Genomic DNA, 15,072 nt, shown 5'->3' with positions numbered 1-15,072 from the left:
AAATATCATATGGCTAAAAACTTTTGACGAAATGGGGTTTTTTGTCATTGCATTTTATTTAATTTATCCAAAACAGGCAACAAATTACAATTATAAATATAATCAAAAGAAAAGCTAGAGTGCCTTTCAGGAAGCTTGCATCATAGTTCCAACAGGAAAATATAATAGTAATAATTAGTTATGATTTAATGTGAGTAATATTTAATTAATATATGCTTATAACTAAAGCAATTTTATAATTACTTCCTTTTGTAGATTCTTCCATATATATAACTTTATAAAGAATCGTCCAACACACCATCTCTTAAACAATACTTCATATGCATATCCATCTCCTTCTTCATTAGTTTTGATTTATTTTGTGTTCATCAATTTTCAAGTTTTCGTTTGTATAATAATCTTGAATGGATTGCTCGATATGTAGCCCGATGCCTTATAATATGCGGCCTCCAAGGAACACCATATGCGTAGCTTGTTACGAAGGTGCCAAAAGTATCCTCGCCATGACAATTAAGACTGATGATCATAAGATTTCTGGGAAATTTTCTAGCGATTCTTCGGCCCCTAATTCGTCCAAGGTAATTTAGCTAAATATATTACTCCGTATCATCCAAGTTTTAATTACTTGTATTTTACTAGTTTTTTTATTATTACTGTATTAGCGAGGTAAATCTTGGGTAATTAAGCCTACCGGGTGAATTGTATTTTACTAGTTATTAAGGGATAATATTAACATTAATGATTATTGATGGAAACCATAAAATTCACAATGAGTAGTTATAAACATGCAAAGTCAACAATATCATTATCAAATAATCAATTTGACAAAAACGTAGGAAAATTGTTGACCAACGGTTCATGTTTTTCAATCTTTAAATTAATATGTTTGCCAATTGTACATGTTTTAATGTTTATCTTTAAAAAATATACATATAGTTTTATTCTAAATAAATCCCTTTCAGGATCGCCTTGACATTGAAATAATGTTGAAAATTTTCAGGGTTTCATGAGTTCATTGAAATGGTTAAAAGAAATGAAGAAAATGGAAGAAGAAGTAAATCAAAAGTTGGGATTTTTAAGTGAATTCAAGGTTGCATTTAGAGATCAAATTCATACAGATATATTTATCAAGCCTGGTGATGATGCTCCTTCCATACCTGCTCATAGAGCATTACTGGTATTTATATCTCTCTATTTTTTAAGGTTGTACTCCAGTTTTTTTATTTTCAATTCAAATAAAAAAACAAGCAAATCAATGGATTCAATTTATTGGAGTAATATTAGCAGATTCAGTTTTGGGCTTTTTATTATAAATGGATTCAGTACTCTGAGTTACAATAATGTGAGCTTGTAGCCCAATTACCAAGTCCAAATATGGTTAGAATATTGATCATGCATATTTTAACCGTGGGGTTTAATATGCCTGCTCAATACATAAGGAGGGGTTTAAGGATCTTAGAACGTGGCTCTCCGGTCCGGCTACCGTGAATAACCCTGGCTGACATGATGATGTCGGCGGGGTGGCCAAGTGATTAAGTCCACCTCTGATAACGGTCGTCGATCAAGAGGCCCCAAATAAGGTCGTAGGTACTAGCTTACGAAAGACTAACCTGTTAACCTTGAAGAGATGCTGAATGATGCTGTTTTGCGTAATGTATCTCGTGTGCGATAGTTACGTAATATGTCGTGTCTGGTAAATGATGATTAGGGTTGTATTTATAGGCAAACCCTAATTCTAGAACCGTCCCAGATCACGTTAATCTCATCCATAACTGACTCCCCCGAATCACGGATATAATTATGGAAAAGATATTTACTTGACAGCTAAGCAACCGCCGTACCGGGAACAAAGGAATCAGATACAATCCGCATACCGCATACCGCACACAAGCATACGCATACGCACACTATTAAGCGCCCGCATGCATATGAGGTGCGTATGCGGGTTGCGGTATCATTATGTCCCCCCAGTTTGATGTTATGCGACGCAAGACGCATGACATCAAACTATTAAGCGGAAAAAACAAGAAAACGGCTAGCATTTAATATTCCACGTGCGCCTCGATGCCATTAAATGCCTGTCACAATCGCAGAAGCCCATTCGGCGGACATGACATAAAGTGGCAGTGTGCCAGGCGCGTGCCAACCACGCGCGTGCATGTAATCATACCCAACTGGCATCCACGCGCGTAAATAAAATGCTACCCGTCGATTGCGTTACACGTGTACAGCCACGATCACACCACTCCATCCCATGACCCTCAATCTTCCCTATAAATAGCCCATTTTGCAGCTCACTTCCACTTTCTTGCATCAAGCTTCCTCGTTACGCTGCCAATTTGAATTCCGATCAAAAATCAAACATTCCTGCCACCATTTAAAGGTTAGTATTCATCCGATTACTCCTAGAAAATGACTAAAGCTAACGAGACGTATGTAGATAGCGTAGGGTCTGTTATAGAGCAGAAGCACATAGATTACTTAGTGAAACAGTACCCCCCCTTAGCCAAGTACAATCCGGTGCCCCCTTTGTCCAATCAGCGAGCCCACGAGCCACCGGAGAAAAAGGTGGCTATTTACGAACATGCTTTTAAGCATGACAACTTTAGGGTTCCTCCCACTGATTTCTTTCTGGGCGTGCTAGATCACTTTAAGGTCGGATTAGGTCAGTTACACCCTTACGCTATAGGAAAAATAGTCTTGTTCGAGATGTGGTGCGTTGCACTCAAGAAACTGCCCCTGGTGAAGGTGTTTTGCCATTTATACCGACTAGCCCACCACCACAAATCGTGGTTCACCTTCTTCGCTCGTCAAAACTTCACCAAGACCCCAAAATCGAATGCGGGGAATTGGAAAGAGACATTCTTTTTCATCGACCAAACTGTGGTGATTGCAAACTTCCCGCAAACGCTGATATGGTTCGAGAAAGTGGAGAAGGATGTAAACAAGACCCCCGCCCTGGATGAGGATGAAAGGAAACTATTAGCGGAGTGTGCAAACGCACAGCTAGTGCATCGATCATATGGGAACGTAATGCTGCGGCTAGGGAAGATATCCGCACACTGGCCATGGGAGGATGTGCGCCCAGCCATAGTCGGACCGGATGGAAAGGGTAGGAATAGTATAATCGCGTACTAAACTATTTTTGTATGTATATTATCTAACGCATGCGCGTATCTTTGCAGAAATGAGGATGAAGAAGGTGCTGACTGCGGAAGAGATTGCGGGAATCTCCTTCCGCAAGCAAGATGTGAACGTACAGCTAGAGCAGGAGAAAGCTAGCGAAAACGTGGAGCAATCGCCTGCGGCATCTGGCAACAAACGTAAAGCAACTGAGACCTCTGCGGCTCAGCAGAAGAAGAAGAAGATGACTCCCAAACAAAGGGAGGACATGCGGAATGATAACTTTGTTCCAATCGAGCCACGCTCCGCAGAACTACTTCCCCCCATTACTGGTAAGCGTCCATTCCTTGCACCTTTACCGCATACTAAAGTTCACGTTATAACTATTTACTGATATGCAGAGCATGTGGAGGAGACGCAGCCGTCCACCCCGCGGGTCAACCCAGATCTCCAAGCTACCGCCACATCAAAGGATAAGACAATACACGTGGATTCCGATTCCACACCAACTCCTCCGCAAGGTAGCTTCCGCCTTGCCAACCTCAGCCAACTCACACAGTCTTCCGCGGAAAATGCCGCAGAGCAGTCTGCGTTCCTGCAGCAAATCTTTCCGGCCGAATTCCGCGAGCAACTGGCCGCTCTACCGTTTAACCAGGCGCACAATGCCTTCATTCAAAACGGCCTTGTATTTTTCGGCATGTTTGCGGATCAGGCCCGCCGCTCTTCCAGCATATACCAGCTAGCTTTGCGCAAAGAGGTAGAGCTAGGACTACTGCAGGCGGGTGTAGATCAGGTCAAGAAGGATAGGGATGCTGCTGAGGAGGCGCGTAAGGCGGTTGAGTCGACCGCGAATGAAACCAAAACTGCGCTGATTGAGGAAAGAAAAAAGAGTCGTGAGCTGGTTGGTGCGGTTGAGCAGGCGAAGGGGGATGCAGAACGTTTGCGATCGGAGCTTGAGAAAGTGACGAGGGAAAGGGGTGACGCGGTAACCAACCGCGAGCTGGCAGAGGCGGATCTAGCGAAGCTGCGCACCGCACTCCCTACCATTGCGCAAAAGGTGATGGACTCAGAGCCTGTGTCCGACAAGTTCAATGCCTACGTTGATGCGGTCAGGGACCATGAAATCAACAAGGCTGTGCAGGAGATAATCCAAGCTTGCGGTCTAACACCGCCGTTCCCCGACATCGTTCAAAAGAAGCTAAAAGAGGGAACGGCTGCAGCGTTAATGGAGGCGGAAGAAGCCATCAAGTCCATCCCTATCCCCCTAATCAACGCATTCGCTGCGGACCCGAACATGTCGATCGATGGGTTTTTAAAGGAGGATTATTAGTTTGTGTTTGTGATGGTTTGCGCCGTAAGTCCTATGCTTAGGCAGGCAATTGTAAATGTATTTTTGAGCCCTAAGTCCCGTGTCGGGCAGGCATTTGAAACAATTACCACTTATGTAATAACTTAATTCAATGTATACGTATCTTACTGTTATGCATGCGTAGTTTGTTTGTTTATATATCGCGAATCAAAACAAAAGGTGAACCGCATGCCCATGCGCATAGTTAACCAAAACTCATGCGTATGCGGGTATTACTGCGTAAAATAAACCAATACTTTAACAATTACCCTTTAATAATTTAGACTCGAAAGCTACTGCGTTATCGCTTTGTCATGTACTAGAGGTGCACTATAGCTGTATGGTAAGCAACGCAACTAAAAACAAGCCAATGTTTTTATGCTTTGAGTTCCTCAAGCAAACCAATGCGAGAGTAATTACGCACAAGCAAACCAATGCTTGTAATTTTTTAAGTCGACTTTGCAGCCATCTAGTCTGCGTGGCGCTTGGCTAGGGGAAAACCAATTCCTTTTGCCTGCCGTTAGCGTCTAGCCTTGTAACCAAACAGGCTTCTGCCGCACGGGGGCTAGAGGACACCCCTTAAGTAGGCAGGAACCGCATACAAAAAAGATTTAAACAACAAAAGTATGCGCGAGTAAATATTTAATTGGCATTAATCACAATTACAACCGCGACACATCCAAACGGACGGAAAATACATAGAAAAAATAATGTGCTACAATAAACTGGAGTGATCAGGTCCACCTAGCTACATATAACATTTTTTCAATAATGTCGCATGCCAAGTGCGTTTCACAGGTTTTCCATCTAATGTCTCGAGATGGTACGCCCCGGTATTGTTTGCCTTCGCTACCCTGTATGGACCTTCCCAACGGGGGCCCAGTTTCCCAGTATCCTCCGCATGACTTGCGTCGTTCTGACGCCAAACCAAGTCACCGCACTTGTAAGAGCACGAACGCACACGCTGATTATAGTACTTTGCAATTTTTTGCTTGTTATTTGTTTCGTTGACAGCCGCAGAGAGTCTGCGCTCTTCCAGCAAATTAAGATTTTCCCGCAAAGCTTCAGAGTTATTTTGCTCATCAAAATTTTGTATGCGGAACGTTGGTACCCCAATTTCTGCTGGTACAACAGCTTTTGATCCATAGACCAAACTGAACGAGGTCTCACCAGTGCTTGCTTTGGGTGTTGTTCTATGCGCCCATAAAACCTTCGGTAGTTCATCCACCCAACCAACGCGACCATGACCCAACCTAGATTTGATTCCAGCTACTATATCCCGGTTGGTGACTTCGCACTGGCCATTCGCCTGCGGATGCGCAACAGATGTAAAAGTTTGCTTAATATTAAGCTCCGCGCACCAGCTGCAAAAGGGTCACCCGCGAACTGCGTACCGTTATCGCTAACAATTTCGTTTGGTATACCAAATCGACAGACGATGTCTTCCCATACAAAATTTCGCACCCTTTTTCCTGAGATTGCTGCCAGCGGTCTCGCTTCGACCCACTTTGTGAAATAGTCGATTGCAACAATCAAGAATTTGATGTTTCCTGCGTGTGCAGAATGTGTGTAAGGTACTGATGTGAGTAACATGTTAAGAAAATAAATGATAAAATTACCTCGGCCTTTTGGGAATGGTCCGACTATGTCGATTGCCCATTTGCAGAATGGCCACGGTGAGGAGACTGGTATCATTGGATGCGCAGGTGCTCTGCTAATAGGTGCATGTATTTGGCATGATTCACATTGCTTAACTATGCGCGCAGTATCAGCGTACATGGTGGGCCAATAATATCCTAGCCGCATTATTTTTGACACAATGGACCTGTGCCCCGAATGGAGTGCGCATGCACCCTCATGCACCTCGCGTACAACTTCCTCCGCCTCTTTCGGGCCAATGCACCTTAGGTGCGGTCCCAAATAATTCTTTTGATATAGGACGTTACCCTCAAGGGCATACAGCGGTGCCTTAACGCGGACTTTCTTTGTGTCAGCGGAATCTGCAGGAGAAGTGCCATCCTGCAGAAAAGCCACGATGGGCGTCATCCATGTTGAGCTTGATTCCTCAACTGGTGCCACTAAAGGCATCATAACAATGGATTTCGCATTGAGTTCTTCTATTAGAACTTTCTTCCCCATATGATCAAAAGCCAAGACAGCCAGTTTGCTTAGCGCATCCGCTTTCTTATTTTGCCCCCGCATTACGTGGGAGATTTGAAAAGCTTCAAACTGGTCAGCGAGGTTGTGAACAAGCGATAGATATTGCTGCATGGCTATGTCATGCGCTTCGAAATCTCCGCTGACTTGACTGCATACTAGCTTTGAATCCACATAAGCGTGCAAAATTTTAACATTTAACTTATGCGCAATGCGCATACCTGCTAACAGAGCCTCATACTCTGCTTCGTTGTTTGTAACAGCAAAATTAAACCGCAGTGCGTATGTATGCTCTTCGCCATCCGGGCCTGTTAAAATTACACCCGCACCTGCACCAGATGCGCTGCACGCACCATCGGTGTACAATTCCCATGGTGACAAAGTTGGTGCAGGTGGATCCTGATGTTCTGCTGATGCCTCGACATCCGCAGGTAATTCTGCTAGGTAATCAGCAAGTATTTGACCCTTAACTGCACTGCGCGAAGAAAAATTTATTTCATGTTCACCTAATTCAACTGCCCACTTAGCCATTCGGCCAGAAATCTCAGGCTTGTATAACACCTGAAAGAAAAATGATCGCGTTAGTCAATGCGGTAACCCCGGTCATTGCCGCAAAGTAGGTGTTTACCAACCTGTTTGATTGGTTGATCAGTTAGAACCACGATTGGATGTGCTTGAAAATATCGGCGCAAACGCCGCGCCGTATGGACCAGCGCATATACAAGCTTTTCTATTGGTGAGTAGTTTACTTCGCTTGATGTCAGCGTCTTGCTTAAGAAGTAGACCGGCATTTGCGTCTGAGAAAAACCTCAGTCATTAAATTTCTGCGATATAAATAAAGCATGTAAATTAATGGATTACCTTTCCGCGATCCGCGATGAGGACTGAGCTGACAGCTTCCTTCGATGCCGCGAGGTACAGCGTTAGCGTTTCTCCTGATACTGGCGCAGTAAGTGTTGGTAATTCTGCAAGCACCTTTTTCATCTCCTGAAAGGCTGATTCCGCTTCCTGAGTCCATACGAAGTCTTTTTTCTTCAAACAATTTTTCAAAGTATTGAAGAATGGCAACTGTCGTTCTGCGGCTTTCGACAGAAACCGTGTGATAGCCGCAAGCTTCCCCGTTAGACTCTGCACATCTTTCTTTGTCTTCGGAGATGGCAAATTATCAATGGCTTCAATCTTTTTGGGATTGGCCTTGATACCCCGCGCTGTCACCACATGACCTAAAAACTTGCCTTCCTCTTCCCCAAAACTACATTTTAGCGGGTTAAGCTTCATGTTGATCCTGCGCAGAGATGCAAACGTTTCCAGGATGTCCGTGAGCATGTCTTCCTCGGTGTTACTTTTAATTACCAAGTCGTCGACGTACGCTTCAAGATTTCTACCGATTTGGTGCTTGAATGCTGCGTCAATTACACGCTGATAGGTCGCGCCAACATTCTTTAAACCGAAAGGCATCTTCGTGTAACAATAAATACCCTGCGGCGTATGAAAAGCAGTCTTGTCCTCATCTTCCGCAGCCATTAAGATTTGATGATAACCCTTGTATGCGTCCAGAAAACACTTGTACCTAAATCCCGATAGTGATTCTACCTTCCAGTCTATCTCCGGGAGAGGGTAATTGTCCTTGGGACATGCCTTATTAATATCTTTGAAATCAACGCACATCCTCCAGTTACCGTCAGCCTTTTTTACCAATATAGGATTTGCAACCCATGTCTGATAACGCACTTCCCGCAGAATGCTTGCTTTGACAAGGTTGTCCACCTCTGCGCACAACCAATCACTGCGGTCTAGAGCCATATGCCGCTTCTTTTGCCTAGCGGGTGTCAATGATGGATTAACATTTAACTTATGTTCCGCAATATCACGCGGAACCCCAGTCATGTCTGACTCACACCACGCGAAAACATCTGCGTTTGCGGACAAAATTCCATGCAATTTGGCCTTTGTTTCGGCTGACAAGCCTGCTCCGATTTTAATTCTCTTATCCGGATGCAAGCGATTTGCTATGACTGCACAATTTGCCAGTTGTTCTCCCACGCTAGGAGTGCTTATAGGCGCAACTGAGCCACACAACTCGGTTGTTTGATGTGACGCAATCGTGGCAACGCCTCCTACTGTGGGAAACTTGATCAAACCATGCACTACCGATGGTATGATGTTGAAACGCCGTATAAAGTTTCTCCCTAGCAGTGCGTTATATCGTGAAGTTGAACGAACCACATAAAAATCGACCAATTCATGCCTGATCATCTGCGGGTTCCTGTCATCCGCAAGCTCTACCATTAATTCTACGAGTTTTCTCCGGAAAACCCTGATAGCGTAATATCAGGCTGGCGTAACTGCGCTTTGACTTCTGCCGGAAGGAAACGATAACAATGCTCATACATAATATCGACACCGCTGCCAGTGTCAACATGCATGCGCTTAACCTGGATTCCGCAATCAGGGATGCGACACTTGATGATAATGGGCTCATTAATAGAATCAATTGACATTACAGGAGGGAAAGTGATTGGGAGAAGCTCCCAATCTTGGTGATCATTGTACTTTCTCCGCTGGCTGATTTTCTCTGCGTCAACCATGTTAATGGTTAAGTCGGCATTTTTCGCTTTGTCAACTTTCTGCCACGCGAAAGTCTTAGACTTCGAAGCCTCTTCTGCGGCCTTTCCCTTGTCCTTTTTAGGTGGTTTTAGGTGATCCAATTTGCCCGCGCGAAGCGCTTCCAGAACCCGTTCCATCAAGTTTTTACACCGATTGGTGTCGTGATCATAATCGTCATGAAATTCACAATACTTTGTTTTGTCCCGCTTGCCAAATTCTGTAAGCGGAGTTGGAACCGCGAAGGTCGCGCATACTGGCTCCATTGCCAAAATTTCCTTGGGCGTTTTGGACAAACTTTTGAGTAGCGTATAGTTCTGATTATTGATGCAGCGCTGATTATTGTTTCGATAATTGCCACTTGATTTCCCTTTATCATTCCTGATAGGACCACCGCTAGGATACCTTCCGCGAGAGTTGTTACCACGATTTTGATCGCGCGAACGATCATCATCGTCCTTCCTCTCGTTGCGTGAGCTAGCTGTTGGGATGTCATTATCTTCGCCACTCCGCATATAGTCATGGCATTCATTAAGCGCCTCAGCATAAGTTATTGGGACTGTATGGCGCAGACGCCTTACCAGTGTTGGATGACGTTCTGAGTTTATACCATGTATGAGTCCGGAAATCTGTTGCTCTGGTTTGAGATCTGGTATACGCAGGCACTCATTAGTATACCTTGTGAGAAATTCGCCCAAAGATTCCTTGGACTTCTGCACGATGTCATGGCATTCAATGTGAGTGCGCTTGCGTGGTCTCTGATTCTGATATTGCAGCAAAAACTTTGTCCGCAGATCCATAAACCCGGCAATACTACCCTCCGGCAACTTATTAAACCACTCACGAGCAATACCCTGTAGTGTCATAGGAAATATCTGACACGCAACCGGATCCACCCAGCCTTGAGTGCGCATTGCGCCTTCGAAACGCTGTAAAAAATCATCTGGATCGGTCAGGCCATTGTAAGTACCCAACGTGCTAGGTATCTTTGGTGCTGATGGAAACGGGTATGCGGATATATGCGGAGGAAACTTGTCAAAGGTAGTCGGTAGCTCGAAGGGTGGTTTAACAGGATCCCCTTTCAAGTTTGCAAAGAAACGCTTCATCATGTCCTGAACAAAGTCAGGTTGTGAAAATAAGTGAACCATATCAGGAGGTGCGGCCTGCATGAATTGACTTGCAAGATTTGCCTGCCCTTGAACATTTTGCCAAGGTTGACCCTGCGTCTGCGGATATAACCAAGGCTGCTGCGTTGGAAAAGAGGGATAACTTGAAGACGCAGAGTACATAGGTGGCTGTAAAGGAAGCGAAACCTGTGGCGCAGATATCTGCGAAACTTGAGGATACACACTTAAAAGCCCAACTGTATGCGCTGTGCTTTGCTGCTGCGCTGTTATCGGCGCCCAATGAGAGTTTGCATCTGGGATGACACCAAATCCCCAACTATTAAGTAACGCCTGCGCATCCGCAGGAGTTAAAAATTGTGAAACTGGGCGCGGTGGTTGCCAAGGTTGCAACGGTGTAAATGACGAATTCTGTTGAATGCTCTGCGTATGCAGAGGTATTGAAACAGTGGTACTGTAAATAGGTACCTGGCCGCAGCAAACCACATGCGGCCCCGTTGTTCCACCGCTAGTGCCTGCAAAGATGACCCTTGGATCCACTGACGAAAAGTCCAGCCGCGTGGTTGTGACTGGTGAGTTTGCTCTTGGCGGTGTAACCCCGTCTGAATATATCGGCTTGTACCTCTGAAAGGGTTCGCCGGATATAGGTGGAGGGTATATCGTGTACCCCGCCTGAATAGCGGCCCCCGTAGTCATAACCGGTGTATGTTGACTACCAGACGGTGCGTTCTGAACATCTGTTTGGGTATGTTCCGATGGAAGTCATGATACTGTTAAAGAAAAAATTCAAAAATTTTGTAAATAACGAGTCATACAATTCAAAACCTTAAAAGAAAAAGCAATTAAACAGTCTTGAATTAATTCGACTCTCAATGAAAGCACCACTTGATCATGCATATTTTAACCGTGGGGTTTAATATGCCTGCTCAATACATAAGGAGGGGTTTAAGGATCTTAGAACGTGGCTCTCCGGTCCGGCTACCGTGAATAACCCTGGCCGACATGATGATGTCGGCGGGGTGGCCAAGTGATTAAGTCCACCTCTGATAACGGTCGTCGATCAAGAGGCCCCAAATAAGGTCGTAGGTACTAGCTTACGAAAGACTAACCTGTTAACCTTGAAGAGATGCTGAATGATGCTGTTTTGCGTAATGTATCTCGTGTGCGATAGTTACGTAATATGCCGTGTCTGGTAAATGATGATTAGGGTTGTATTTATAGGCAAACCCTAATTCTAGAACCGTCCCAGATCACGTTAATCTCATCCATAACTGACTCCCCCGAATCACGGATATAATTATGGAAAAGATATTTACTTGACAGCTAAGCAACCGCCGTACCGGGAACAAAGGAATCAGATACAATCCGCATACCGCATACCGCACACAAGCACACGCATACGCACACTATTAAGCGCCCGCATGCATATGAGGTGCGCATGCGGGTTGCGGTATCATTAAATATTTTCAATTGCTTTATTTTTTAAGTATATAATACGAGTACTAAAACCTTATATGACTATAAAAATTACGGTTGCTAGCGAGCCGAGTCAACTTGAGCTGACTAAGTTTAAGCTCAGCTTGTTTAGAATTAAACTTGATTAGGTTCGAGTTCGACTCGTTTTACCACTTAATTTCCAATTAAACCGTGTAAAACTCACATACCAATCACATGTGAGCATTTAACGAAATTTGACTAACGGTCATTAGTGACTTGGAAAATATTACCTAAATTTTACGTTTTCAAATTATAGTCATTTTATGTGACAAATTGAAGTATAAAGTCCTTTTCAGACATCGGCAAAACTCATATTATCTTTATTGTCAAATTGTGTAACTTATGTTATTTTTTCAGACCATTTACCCTAACAAATTTTTTTACTTTAAATAACTCATTCAAAGGACATAATAGACAACTCAGACATATATCTTAAATCTAACAAAAAGTCAACAAGACAATAATTTTGGGACTCGAGGAGTACTATATATTGTACTATTATTTACGATGCAAGTAATTGCGACATCGATCTGATAGTTCATTTTTTGGCGATGCAGGCAACAAGGTCAGACATATTTAGAAACATGCTAGACTCGGATGGATGCAAAGCTGCACCAAACGACACTATCACTCTCCCTGAATTAAACCATGAAGAAGTTGAATCTTTATTAGAGTTTCTTTATAGCGGCGATTTAGCAAAAGACAAGCTCGATAAACATCTTTACTCATTATCAATTGCAGCAGACAAGTATGAAATCTCATTCTTACAAAGTTTCTGCGAGAATCGAATGCTTGAAATCCTCAACACGAATAATGCTCTTGACATTTTAGAGATTTCAGATACTACTTGTAATCGCAACCTTAAAGATACTGCATTAAGTTTTGTTGTTCGAAACATGGAGGATATAGTTTTTGCAGCTAAATTTGAGGTGTTTGCACTCAAGAATCCACATTTGACAGTTCAGATTACAAGAGCGTCTTTTTTGGACATAAAAAACCGAAGAAGTGATACATGAGCTACTTAATCGGGGCGACGTACATTTCAATCCTACTTATTTATTCAACACGAGTCGATCGAATTCCTTTTTGCCTTGTGTGTATATATGATGATGCTAAAATTACCCAAGTAGTTATTCTGAGTGTATATCAACAAGAATAACTCACTAGTTTTAAAAAAAAATCAAGAATAACTTTCTTGTTAAGCCATAATAATAAGTTAATGATTCTTAAAATTTAAAACAACACAAAATTATGAATAAATTGTGATTTATTAATGTAATAAGTTCTAGTAACACAAAACGTGTGTACTAACATTCGTGCACTTGATCTAATTTTTTAATTAAATAAGATTTGTATTCATGTTTTTAAGGTATACACTAATCTGGTTTATGTACATTCGTGTATCATGTTCTTCTTTGGTTCCGTTTATTAAAACGGGCATGTAATGTATGAATAGTACGGAGTAGTTTCGTACTTCCAATTATGGGCCTCGAAAAGAAAATTTAAGTTTTACGGTCTACAGGCTCATGTGACCCGGCCCAAGTAGCAACGTAGTTTCCTTATAATGTTCAGCGTAAACCCAACTTTGCTTAAATTTGACATTGGTTTCTTTAGTATTTTGATTTTGATGATTTCTGAACACAAAAATATCAATTCTTAATATATTAAAGAAATGCTCAAACTCGTAATTTCATAACTTAGTTAATTTTATTCTTAATATATGGTGGTATTTGAGGATGGAGGAATTGTTGTTGGCGTTATTGGTCTAATGGTCTTTTTGGGACAGGTTGTTAGTGGTCGTGGGTTTTCTATTCGGGTCCTTTCCTTTCCGGTTTTGCCTTCGGAATTTAGTCCACGCTGGGGTGGGACGGGTCTTTTGCGTTTGGGATCCCTCTTGTCGTGGTTTGTGAAGATCTGCTACGTATGAGGGTTCAGTTTCGTTCTTTGATATTCGACGGATCATCGGGCCTCAGTGTTCTTTTATTAGCTTCGGTGGTCCATTGGGAATGTTTTAGGTGCACCCAGATTTTGAGTTTCAATATTTAGCCGCGTTTGTGTTAGCAGTTAGCTTTATTAATTGTGATTCCACCATGTTGGTGGAGTTCATTTATTAACTTAGCTCGTCCGTTTATGCGTTTGTAAGTTATCTTTAGGCTAGTTTTCCAATTGTTGATACTCAAATCCGTTTGTATGTTATCGTTTTTTCAAAAACATATTGTGTTTAGCAGATAATACTGAAATTGCGTACTAGCTAAAGTGTAAATGTGTGCAGGTCTAACTGGAGGCCCAAATTAATGTGGATACAAATTATGATTTTATTGATTGTTGTAATTCATAGACATATTTGTCATTCAAGAATTAGTATTCCGTATTTATTATACAGTAATTAAGCTTTTCCTGCGATTAGTTGCCAAGCAATTCAGGTCTCGCGATTAGTTGCCAAGTAACCCGGGTAGGAATTTCCTTCTAGCGTATGTAGATGAAAATGATGAGGGTCGTTGAAATAAATGATCCGGTAATGAAATTTGCCGTTCAAAAAAAAAAAAAAAAAAATTAAACTTGTGTTGTATTCAGAAATTGTAATAGTGTTAGATTGTCAATTAAAAGGTTGTAATAAGTTAAGATTAGTTATAACTTTAGTCCTTAAAACATTACACTATTAGTCCTTCACCTAACTAGAATTAACGAAAGTTAAGTGTTGTTATTCAAACCTTGAACATTATCACTTCCTTGATTTTAATTAGGTAGTTGTTTAGGAAACCATATCACCACCACAATCGGTTTTTCTAAAACCGATTACGATATACCAAAACACATATCCACAATATAATTACAATTCACCAATCCAATTAACACTCACAAACTCTCTCTAATTCATAAAAAAAACAAAAATCACCAAGAACACCAAATTCTAATCCTTGTTTACATTTTTGTTTATCGCTCCAATTATTATCAGTTCAAGAATCAAGATTTCCGTGTAATCAATAAGCTCACATTACAAGTGTTTGTGCACCGATACGCACGGTATTATCTCTATTTATATTTTTTCGGCTCACCGATCCTGAGTATTATAATTCGTTTTTTTTTTTTTTTTTTTTTCTTTTTCCTCTCTTACATCTAGCACTATTTATTTGTTTTACACATACGTACCTATGTAATGTTAAATTAATTGCCAATACAATATCACATCAACATGATTAAGAATATAAATATGAACTC

The 15,072-nt window shown here is 42.1% G+C and overlaps 1 protein-coding gene across 1 annotated transcript; it reads left to right on the top strand.

Moving 5' to 3' along the window:
- The first annotated feature begins 342 nt into the window (after positions 1-342).
- On the top strand, positions 343-13,090 carry LOC139895742 (BTB/POZ domain-containing protein At3g56230-like). The gene is made up of 3 exons (XM_071878279.1): positions 343-578; positions 1,001-1,177; positions 12,411-13,090. The coding sequence occupies exons 1-3, from the start codon at positions 405-407 to the stop codon at positions 12,867-12,869; spliced, it is 810 nt and encodes a 269-aa protein (XP_071734380.1). The 5' UTR covers positions 343-404; the 3' UTR covers positions 12,870-13,090.
- The last annotated feature ends 1,982 nt before the right edge of the window (positions 13,091-15,072 follow it).

Source organism: Rutidosis leptorrhynchoides, chromosome 3 (genome assembly GCF_046630445.1).
Source record: "Rutidosis leptorrhynchoides isolate AG116_Rl617_1_P2 chromosome 3, CSIRO_AGI_Rlap_v1, whole genome shotgun sequence".
NCBI lineage: Eukaryota > Viridiplantae > Streptophyta > Magnoliopsida > Asterales > Asteraceae > Rutidosis > Rutidosis leptorrhynchoides.
The sequence above is the reverse complement of the archived record's forward strand: the minus strand, read 5'-3'. Positions and strand labels throughout refer to the sequence as shown.

What these genes read in the sequence shown, in the direction of transcription:
- LOC139895742 (XM_071878279.1), top strand. Translation starts at nt 405, where the DNA reads ATGGATTGCTCGATATGTAGCCCGATGCCTTATAATATGCGGCCTCCA. An exon ending in CGGCCCCTAATTCGTCCAAG is followed by an intron (nt 579 to 1,000) that starts GTAATTTAGCTA and finishes GAAAATTTTCAG; the next exon opens with GGTTTCATGAGTTCATTGAA. An exon ending in CTGCTCATAGAGCATTACTG is followed by an intron (nt 1,178 to 12,410) that starts GTATTTATATCT and finishes TTGGCGATGCAG; the next exon opens with GCAACAAGGTCAGACATATT.